At 34.5% G+C, this 11,023-nt stretch overlaps 1 protein-coding gene across 2 annotated transcripts; it reads left to right on the top strand.

Moving 5' to 3' along the window:
- The first annotated feature begins 4,907 nt into the window (after nt 1-4,907).
- LOC108980413 (maltose excess protein 1, chloroplastic-like) lies at nt 4,908-10,806 on the top strand. Of its 2 annotated transcripts, XM_018951324.2 has the most exons (9): nt 4,908-5,388; nt 6,361-6,534; nt 6,891-7,181; nt 7,355-7,444; nt 9,059-9,160; nt 9,256-9,374; nt 9,952-10,014; nt 10,117-10,178; nt 10,390-10,806. In XM_018951324.2, exons 1-9 carry the CDS (start codon nt 5,152-5,154, stop codon nt 10,470-10,472), a joined length of 1,221 nt encoding a protein of 406 aa, XP_018806869.2. In that variant the 5' UTR covers nt 4,908-5,151; the 3' UTR covers nt 10,473-10,806. The 2 variants fall into 2 exon arrangements, with proteins under 2 accessions (XP_018806869.2, XP_018806872.2); XM_018951327.2 differs by lacking the exon at nt 4,908-5,388 and having other exon boundaries at nt 6,491-6,534; nt 6,844-7,181.
- Nucleotides 10,807-11,023: the final 217 nt, after the last annotated feature.

Raw genomic sequence — 11,023 nt, 5'->3', positions numbered from 1 at the left:
TATTTTTTTTAAAATAAAATTTTAATTTTTTAAGTGCATAAATCACATCTTATAAATTTATCAAACATATTATTTTTTAAGAAATATTTAAATTATTTAAAGCACCTTAAAAAGTTAGAAACTCAAACCGAGAGATTCAATACGGCCTCTTTTGGAAACTCATATAATCTTATTCTATCTTATCTCATTTTTAAATATCACTTAAATACAAATACTTTTTAATTTTTAATTTTTAACTTTTTAATCTAATCATTACCTAATCATTACAACTTTTTCAAAATTTTATATAAAATATAAAAAATAATTCAACTTTTTCAAATTGTAAAACAAAAATAATATTAAGAAATAATATTATAATAATATTATAACTTTATAATATTTTATTCAACTGTTTCTCTCTCTTTTTCACAATCTAATAAAATATCTTAATTCAAACAATTTCATTATTATTTATAAATTATTTTATTTTCGTTGACAGATTTTTCATATCTATCTTGGTCACCTAATGAGGATTTCGTTTGAATGCTAAGAGTATCTCAAATGATTTGTAAATAATAGCGATAATAGTAATAAAGTAGTAGTAAATTATTTATGAATATTAATAAATAATTTATAAATAATAATAAAACAATTTAAAAATATCTAAAAACAATTATACTACAAGAACATTGGCAATGGTGTAGCCAAATACAAATGCAATTAAATCACATGTTTTGGAAGTTGCCTTTGCCATTTAAGAAAAACTTTGACATTGGATTATGTATCTTTTAGTAAAAATAATAATAAATTTATTTTATTATTATTAATTTTTTCCTAAAATTAATTTTTTATTTATTTTGCAATTAAAACCCACTATTAATTTTTTCTATATATTTTGCAATTAAAATCGTTGGGTGAGAGAGAGAGAGCAAAAAAATAAAATAAAATAAAGAAAGGGTGAACAGTACATATGTAAATATGCAGAAATACTGTTCATATTAAGAAAATTTTTGCATATGATTACATATATGAGATTTATATGTATTTACATTGAGAAAAACTCAGAATTGGTCGGGTGACAAGTAGAATATAATCAACATATATGAGACTTATGTCTTATGGCGGGTGCTAGTCTACTGAAAGTTTTTTTTTTTTTTTTTTTGTTTATTATGCATTCTCTTCTGCATATTAAGTATTTTTATATGATCTGGTTTGCAATTTTTATATGTTCGATTTCCTTTCTTCAAACGATATTCCAATCCCCTTCAAGCTTGCTTTTGAGCAGAACAAGTTGATTTTTAGGTAAAACCATGGTCATTGTCACTCCATCTGCAACTGCACCAACATGACCACCTTCTCCTTTGTCATTTGTTGGTCCTGGAAGCACCAAAACAACACCTTCATCTCCAACAGCCTCATTGATGATATAATTGGCAAAGACAGGCCAATGTCCCTTCAACTCCAATCCATAAATATTAGTTTCTTCCAAATTCACAAACGTCAAGTTAGCTTCAAATATTATTATTATTGATCTCCACTATTTTTTAAGATATTAGCTCTACTACTGCAGAAACATCCACAATAACTAAATCCACAAGAAGTCTACAAGTTCAAACTTCAAATGCCTAAAACCATTCCTAACACAAACTATATATATATATGCAGTCAACCAAAAATAGTTTAAAACCAGATCATTACCAAATCCAGCCAAAAATATCAAGTTTAAAACCAAGGAACAATATAATACAGTACCATAGTGATAAACTGAATGTTCTAAAAATGTTGAATAAGAGTCAAGTTCCAATTAATGATCTTGTGACGTATGAAAATTCAACGATGCTCCGAAATCTGAATTTTGTGACATGGTCGGGTCTTGCATATTCTTGCAAACGAAAAAAAAAAAAAAACTAATCACTTCTTTTAAACTAACAAAACCTATTCAGATTTACATAAGCCTTATCGCTAGGTTCAATCAAGCAAAAAAATAAAAAATCAACTCATTCAATAACACTGCAGTTCACACCGTGGGATATATGTACATTCCATTAAATATTATTCACATTCAAGGTGACTCAGGTTGAGCCACATTGCAGATAAGAATCATGACATATGAACCTCCTCTGACTAAGTAATATTCCTGTTAATGTTCAGATGTAAAGAGCTGAAAACATTTTGATAGAAAGTGTTTGATGCTTCTAGTTAGCAGAAAACTATGACTCCTTATTCAAACCAAAAGCAACGAGAGAAATATTTTCCCAAAGTACTTTTTCTATCATTCCACAAATTTCTGTTAGGTTGAAGAAGGAGAAAGTTGAACTATACTAAAATTTTCATCATTAATCCAGCAAAGTAGGTTTCTGCAAATTAACAACAGAAGATTTACCTCCAAGGAGAAGACTAACTCTAAAAATATGTCCACAATGGCCAGACAAGTACCTCGCAGGATTGCAATCAGAAACTGCAATAAGTTTCAACTGAGTTACATGTCAATAGGTCATTAATTACATATGTATATAATTTTGCAAGCCAAAAATCCACATCAAATACTTTTTTATGAAAAACCAAAAAGCAAAAGAGCAAAACTGTAATTTGGAGCTTCTTGATAAAGTATAATCACTAATGAATTAATTTATTATAGTTTCTTGGGGCCTTATCAAACTCAAACTAATATAAGGGGAGGCACCACTACTAGCCTTTTCTCAGCATTTTCTCAATAGAAATTGAACTCAAACAGCATGTCCAACTCAAACAGCCTTGATCAAACTCAAACTAATATAAGGGGAAGCGCCACATCAAACTCAAACAGAAATCGATCCTACATTTTCTTAGCAGCCAAACAGAAATTCCTCCCACATTTTCTCAGCATCCAAACAGAAATTAAAACGTAACAAAATTAGAGTAAAAAAGGTCGAGTTTTAACCTCAGAGAGAGCTAAATGTTCACGGCTGAAGACGGAAGTATAGCTCTTGGCATCCACAGATCTCTCGAAGATGTCCTCCTTGAGGTTGAGGGGGGCAACAATCGGAGGAGAGGAAGAGGGTTCAAATGAGTGAGAGAGAGAGAGAGAGAGAGCAACAGGTAGGACTGTTCATTCGGGCCGGGAAAAAACCCGGCCCGGTCTGGAACCCAGAAAACAGGATTCCCATTCCGAGTTTCGGTCCGGAGGTCCGGGTACCGGTTTTAACCCGGTACTCGGTTTTTTTTTTTCCTTTCTTTGTGGGGCATTGTTGGCTTTTCCATCTTCACTAGACAAAATAGATCTCTCATTACTATCCACATATACTTTAATACTTGTCATCATTTTTGAAAGACATGTCTACCTTAAGAACAGGTGTCTCTATGCTCTTAGGAGCTGTCAACTTTGGTGGAGTGGCATCAAATAAACGAGAACAGTCCATGTATGTAGATCCAAAAAACTTGTTATCATAAAGAGAATTGTTATCAATGAAATCGGACTTTGCAGACTCAAAAGTAAGAATACCTTCTATCTTCATTAGAAAAAACTTGGAGGAGGCCCAGCTTTTTACTGCTTTGGTGAAAGAGACCATAGTTCCATAGGCTCTAAATAAAGCTATTAAAGGCAATTTGTAAGTCTAAATCCAAATGCCCTAATTGGCAATGCTATGCACCAAAAGCTACAAGTGCCAAGAGAGCAACAAGAGTCCCTAGCATTACAAATCATAATATGAATTGAAAGGAACAAAAAAAAATAAATAAATAAAGTTCAACCCGGAATTCGGGTTTAAAAAATCCGAATTCGTCCAGGTTCCGACCCGGATTTGAACCGAGGTTCTGGTATACTCGGGTTCCGGCTTGAGTTTGAACCAGGGTTCTGGTCTAGGTATAACCGGGTGTTTGAGTCGGAACCCGGATGAATAGTCCTAGCAATAAGGGAGTAGGCGACGAGAGGAGAGAGATAGAGGGGGAAGAGATCACAAAAAAAAGAAGAAGTAATCACCTGCGCGTGCAGCTGTAAACTCTATTTTACTACAACTCCTACGTGGTAGTTCCCCATTCCCAAATGCCCCCATTCCCAAATGTAAAAGAGGATTACACACCTGATTGCATGGGAGCTTCGCCGATTTACATTTGAATTTGGGTACACCAATGCCATGCTCAAAAGGATCAGGTTAGGTTTAGATAATAAGTCGGAATGAAATGAGTTGAGATGAAAGATAAAAATTAAATAAAATATTATTAAAAATAATTTTTTAATATTATTATTATTTTGAGATTTAAAAATTTTGAATTTTTATTATATTTTATGTTAAAATTTGTAAAAATTATAATTATAAGATGAAATGAGTTGATAATGTTTTTCAATGCAAATGCTAGTTTGGATACTGAGAAGTATTCTCATAATAATTCACTATTATTTATTATCTTATTATTATTTTTTACTTACTTTTCAGTACTATTAATTATTATTTAATATTTTATTTTTATATTTTTATATTTTTATTATTATTTATAAAATACTTAAAAATGTCTCTTTATCTAAATGTAATAATAAAATAATAAAAAGTAAAGAGATATTAAGAGAAAATATGTATCCAATCGTGCCCTCAGATCAGATCACAAACAGCTCACAAACGTGGACGGTGGGGCATTGTCTTGGATTGGATTTCGGATCTAGTGCAGGCTTCTTCTCGTACTTGACAAAGCAGTAAAGGCTCAAGAGTCAAGACTACTCCATTCTCCTCTCTCTCGTGCATTTGAGCAGTGCTGGCTGCTACACACAGGGTGTACGAGACGGGTTCCGATAAAAGTGAAAAAAAAATTATTTTTTTTATATTTTTATAAAAAAAAATATCTTTTTAATTATTAAATTAAAAAAAAATTAGTGGAGATCCGATAGGACCCAGCTGTCGGTCACCAGCATTTTTCGTGCATTTAATATCATATCCCACCCGACGTCACTCTCGAGCACAAACAAACACGTAGTATCAATTGGATTGAGCAGCAATACTGAATGACATTGACGAGCCTTTCCAAGTTTCCTCCCGGGATTCCCACATCGTCCTGACTGTCACTGACTCACTCCTCCAATCTGCGGTGAACAATTTTCCCACCGAACAGTGCCGGTGCCACCCTCCATCACATCACATTCTCTCGTTTTCTTCTTTTGCAAAGGAGGATTATCAGCGTTTTAACGACTCCTAACCGGCTTCAATGGCCGAGTCTCTTGTGGTTTCCTATCGTAGTCGGGCACCGGTTGGTCTTCAACGTCGTTCTTTGCCCCAAAACTACTGCCATTCACTTCCATTGCCGAAGCCACTCCTCTCTTTGACCCTCAAAAGCCCTCTCTCTTTGAAATACAACTCTGTTGCTACTTTGCTTCATCGCCGAGTCATCAGTTGTCCGGCTCCTGCCGCTCTTGACTCCGACGTCCCACATACTCTTCACGAGGTACTTCCGCATCCGAGCTCTTTATGTTATGTTATTATTTATTATTTACTACAAGTTTGACAGATCCTGTGTTTGCCAATAGAGAAAATAGATTGTCTTTACCGAAACAAAGAAAGAAAACCCATGAACAGTTTCTGGGTCTGTCATTTTTCGTTCTCTAGTTCGTAATTTCAATGAAGATGAGTAGCTAATTAAGATTTTCTTTCCGATGGTTGTGAGGGATAGATAGGTTACAGAATACGGAACTTAACTAAGTTCAGCTGATAACCATCGCACACTTGGTTGACTAGAATTCACTTTTCCGAAAGGTTCAATTTCTTGTATTTTGGCCGTTTTTTAGCTAATGGGGTGAAGTGGAAAAACCATTTCTCGTTCTCTGATTGTTTATTTCAAGGATGGAATACCTTAGAAAATTTCTGATTAAGATTTTCTTTTTGGTGGGTGAGGGAGAGAGAAGCGTTATCAAACTTGCTTAGCTGAGCTAAATAATTGTTGGACACATAGTTGAGTTGGATCTCGCGTTTCTAAAAGGTTCAATTTCATGAATGGGTTCTAATGATAAAGCTATCGAGACGATCGCGAATAATTAAAGCTTTGGTTATAGAGATTTCGGTTCCTTGGGGCTTTGATAATTGAAATACAACTCTTTGGCTTGATTCTATGCTGTCCTCTCGGTAATATAAGTTGTTCAAGATGTCTCTGTAGCACTAATCATCAGTCCTGTCTTTTGTAGAAAATGATTTTGAGGCCTTACATCTGGACTCTTTTGTTCTCTGGCTCAAGAAACTCTCGACTTCTTATTAATGTGTACATAAGCTCATTATTGGTCACATTTTTTAGAACCCAAAAATTTGCACTCGTATAATGTTGCAATATTTATTGTTTTCCCTCTTACCTTGTATTATACATCTGAATTATAAGCCCTTTATCTGAATTCCATGTACTATGGATTCTGTTTGGGAGTTTTGAAAGGGCTCAGTGAAACATGGGAGTAGTAAGAGCTTTGAGCAATGGGATTCATTAACAGCGAAGTTCTCGGGAGCAGCAAGTATTCCATTTCTGTTACTGCAACTTCCTCAGATCATCCTTAATGCAAGTAATCTTTTGGCAGGAAACAAAACGGCCCTTTTGGCGGTCCCATGGCTGGTAAAGCATTGCAGAAGCTCCTTGATTCTTTATAGTGATTTTTTTTTTACTCTTTCGGTTAATATTAGTTAATCAAACCTTTCTTAGGTTCTTAGAGAACATTCAGAGAAAAGCCAAATTACTTAGTATCATAGTCTTCTTATTTTGTTTTGTTTTCGTTTCGATACTCATTCATAGATATTTCATAGTTTTGTCACTTTCATGACTTATCTGCATGATGTTTGAATCCTCTTCCATTACTATTTCATGAAGGATATAAGATTAAAAAACTTTCAACTAATTTTTTCACTAGTTTTTATTGTCAACCAGATAGGGCATTGCCCTGGAACCTAAGGGACACAATGTTGCAAATGCAGGGGATGTGTACTGGTTTGCTTGGAAACCTTTCACTGCTCTCATACTTCACAAAAAAGAGGGAGAATGAAGTGATTATTGTGCAAACATTGGGCGTGTTATCACAATTTGTTGTATTTGCACAGCTTGCACTGGCAGAAGCCATGCCTCTGCCTTATTTTGTGGCGACTTCAGTTGTTGTTGCTGCTGGGCTTGTATTGAATTTCATGAATTATTTTGACTGCCTCAATGCTGCAATCTGGCGCCTTTGGGAAGATTTTATTACCGTTGGCGGGCTATCTGTACTTCCCCAAGTAATGGCCCCACTGTCTCTTTCTGCATGCCCAAACACGCAGAAACATCTATATTCTAGTATTTACTTTGTTATTCAGATAATGGTGGTATTTCTTAATTTTAGGTTCAATCTTGATGAGTGAAAATATCTTTTAGTTCATTCTCTGATCCTTCTGAATATATTTGAATACAGATTATGTGGTCCACTTTTGTCCCTTATATACCAAATAGTATCTTTCCAGGGGCAGTAGCTTTTGTTATAGCTATGGTGGCCGTTATTATGGTAAGTTTCCACCATCTGTGAGCTGTTTAGTTGCTTTTATTGAAGTTAGTCTGATGAGTTTTGAGTCATGAATACAAGAGGAAAGTGTTAGCATGCATCTAGATTTAAATCTAGGTGCATAAAGTTTCGTTTATTTTCTTTGTGCTGTTGGTAAACTAATATCCTTACTCATTAAGGTTATTGAAAACATCGATAAGAAACAATGTATTTAGAGATGATAGGAGCAATTGTGCTAAGTTTTTAAATATGGTTAAAGTTTTTGTGCCGAGTGAATCTCTCCATTCAAAGAATCAGGACACTTGATAATTCTTTCTTATAAGATGCCTTTTGAATTAAGTAGTTTAGGGTTTGAAAGTCTACTTTGATTGTTGCATTGCTGAACCTAATTGAATAGTCAAATTTCCAAACTACAGTAACTCTCTCTCTCTCTCTCTCTCATTTTTGGATACTGTGCCCACACCACACATGCATATATAATCACTAGAAAATGGGTTTGTCTTGTTGTTCTCAAGTACTTATCTCATGGCAGAGATAACTCAAGGAAAATGCATAGCATGATTAAAAAGAAAGTTGTTTAATGTCATTGGTCAAATTATATTACAAGGAATTAATTAATACAATAATTGTAAAAATATATTTCATGTTCTTTTTGACTTTCCTTAGTGAGACTAATCAGGCCCATGCTCATGTGACCTGACCTCATCCGGTACAGCTGAGCATATCATGTAGGTGCATGAGTTGATTCTTAACATTTGTGTTTTGGTGCACTAAAAGTGATCTTTGGGGTCTTTCCCCCTGGTGTTTGCCTGAGCCACCCAAAGGTTTCCATAACTGCTATGTGCCTATGTCTGAGTATTGTGGATCAAACAATGGAATTGCTATGCTCTCAAGGGATGTTATAATGGCAATGTGCTGATGTAAAGGACAGTTGTCACTATATCGCTACAGTTGGAACATTTGGGTGGTACCGTAACACAGTGATGTTTTTTTTAAAAATCATTATCCTTTGTTTTGATGATTCTGCCTTGAAATTAACCTTGAACAGCAACATCAGTCATAGATATCAAACTTAATGTGTTTTATGTAACTCAGTGTGTTTGGATTGGGAGAAATGGAAGGAAGAGGAGTTAAGTGCATCCAAAATTTAATCACATTTAGATATTTAGGAGTGAAGTGAAGAGATATGGAGGGAAAATGCCCATCATATTTCTGTCCAATTTGGACAGATTTGGTAAGAAGTGGAAGCAATGATGTAAACGTTTTGAAAAATATTTTGGACTCATCAAGTGACGTGTAAATTTTTTACAGTTATTTTCGCTTATCTTCTTTCCATTAAAATTTAATACCATAGACACATCTTCTATAAATGTTCCTTTTTGTGACTTCTCTCTCAAAAATTCCCAAATGGAAGTCAAAGGGTCTGGTCTGGTTCCATTTTCATCCAGACAAATTCATCTTAAATTTATTGCAGGATTTGTTTATTGTCACTAAAATGAAAATGAATAGCACAGGGTTTATCATCTGAATAAATGTTATTTTTTTATATGCTTTAACATCTTTTATTCTTTAAACTAAGATTTCCCTTTTTTAACATGTAGCTGCTAAGCTTTGCAGGCACGAACAGGCAAACTTTCTGAGAAAGGTGTGAAGTTTGTTGGAGCAATATCTGGGTGGACAGCTACCCTTCTCTTCATGTGGATGCCAGTTGCACAGATGGTAAAATAGGCTTGTCATGATATTCTATAATTGCAACATATTTAAGAGGGCAACTCTCTTTTTTATTTACACTGACAACTTTTACACCTGTTCAGTGGACAAATTTCCTAAATCCTGACAACATCAAAGGTTTATCAACTTTCTCAATGTTGCTTGCTATGATGGGAAATGGACTTATGATCCCACGTGCTCTCTTTATGCGTGATTTTATGTGGTAACACTCTTGTACATCCTGGCTCTTTGTGATCTCAATTAGTCACAGATCTGTTTAACTTGCTAATGTTCTGAAGATTAACCCTCTTCACTTGAAATCTTTAAAGCATATGTTTGTACTGCTTTCTTCAAACAGCTCATTACTAATTATGTCCGTCATCTACAACGGTAATGCTTATGATAATGCCTACTATTATATATATATAGGATAATGCTTACTATTATTGCAAAGACTATATCATCTACCTCAACACTTGGGTTGAGTTCTCTCTCTCACATTTTTGGGGAGAATGGAAGAGGGGTGTTGCAGTGGATTGCCTCTAATCTATGGTCCTTGTCAAAATTGCATTTATTGTTTTATCACGTTTAGATAGAAATGGGAAGCATGACGGAATTCCTTTACTATATATATTGACATTTTTCTGACAATGCCAGCACATTACATAAAACAATAAATTTTTTGAGGACTGCTTCTCAACCTGGTTTGATACGCCTTTTATTGTTGAATCTATTCTTTGATGCTTTTGTCAATTGTGCATTGTATACACTAGTAGAAATTTGTTTGTCTATGATTACAGGTTCCTTGGTTCAACTTGGGCTACATTGTTTTACGGATATGGGAACATTTTATGCTTGTACTGGTAAGAAATCCCAAATTCTGTGGCCTGTCTCTACTAGTTTTTTTAATGCTGAGCAGCAATTTTGATCTCAACTGGAAACACTGTATTGTATTGTGATTACAGTTTCAACGCTATTAGTAGGGAATGCTTCTTCGCAGCAACAACTGGTTTGTTTTTGTGGATAGGTTGTCCCTCTTCCTCTGCAGTGCTACGAGTCAATTACTTTGAGAGTTATTTATATAATATATACTAATAACCTTCACCTCCCGCTACCATTCATATTTTTCGGGTGGGCGGCAGGGAGGAGGAAAAAAATATGACAATCAAGTTTTTCTTGCTTGAAACTTGATTACGGTGGACATGGAAACATATCTGATATAATTCTAATTATAACAGGAATGGCTCTGTGGAAAGATACCGTAGTATATGGTTATGGCTCACCTTTCACATCTCTAAAGGAGTTGGTTTTCGGTTCTTAACACAAGGTGATACTGCAAATGCTGCTCAATTAATGCAGAAGTGACCTGGGCGATGGTTCCTGAGCTTGAAATTTTACAAATTCTCCTCTGCTGCTTGATGCCAAGTGCTTGATTAACAAATGTGACAGAAGTATGCCAAGAGTTAGATTATAATGCATGTCGTATCATAATTACTATTGGGTTTTATCTCCACAGTTTTGCTGGAATAAGTACGTTGTAACTTCTAAAGAGATATATGTAAGGCTTGCTAATCAAATATCAAACCACACTGAACTTGTGAAAACATGAATAATTCTTCTCATTAGAAGCATTAGAAGCTCTTATACGTTTTTCAGATGTTTTATGTAGTAAATCGGCTCATTCTTGAAACCATTAAAATACCAATATACTGTGTTTTTAGCAATCTCCAAACTGAGTTCATACAAAAAAATTTGGTTTAGTAGGCATGGTTCCTTGCTCCCTTGAATTGAGAGGCAGAGTATACTGAAACAACAGAGAATAAATTGAAAGTGCAACATGTGGTACTGTGGAAAGAGTTTTGTTACAAATCA

Source organism: Juglans regia, chromosome 16 (genome assembly GCF_001411555.2).
Source record: "Juglans regia cultivar Chandler chromosome 16, Walnut 2.0, whole genome shotgun sequence".
In the NCBI taxonomy this organism is placed as follows: domain Eukaryota; kingdom Viridiplantae; phylum Streptophyta; class Magnoliopsida; order Fagales; family Juglandaceae; genus Juglans; species Juglans regia.
This window is presented reverse-complemented; position numbering and strand designations above follow the sequence as displayed.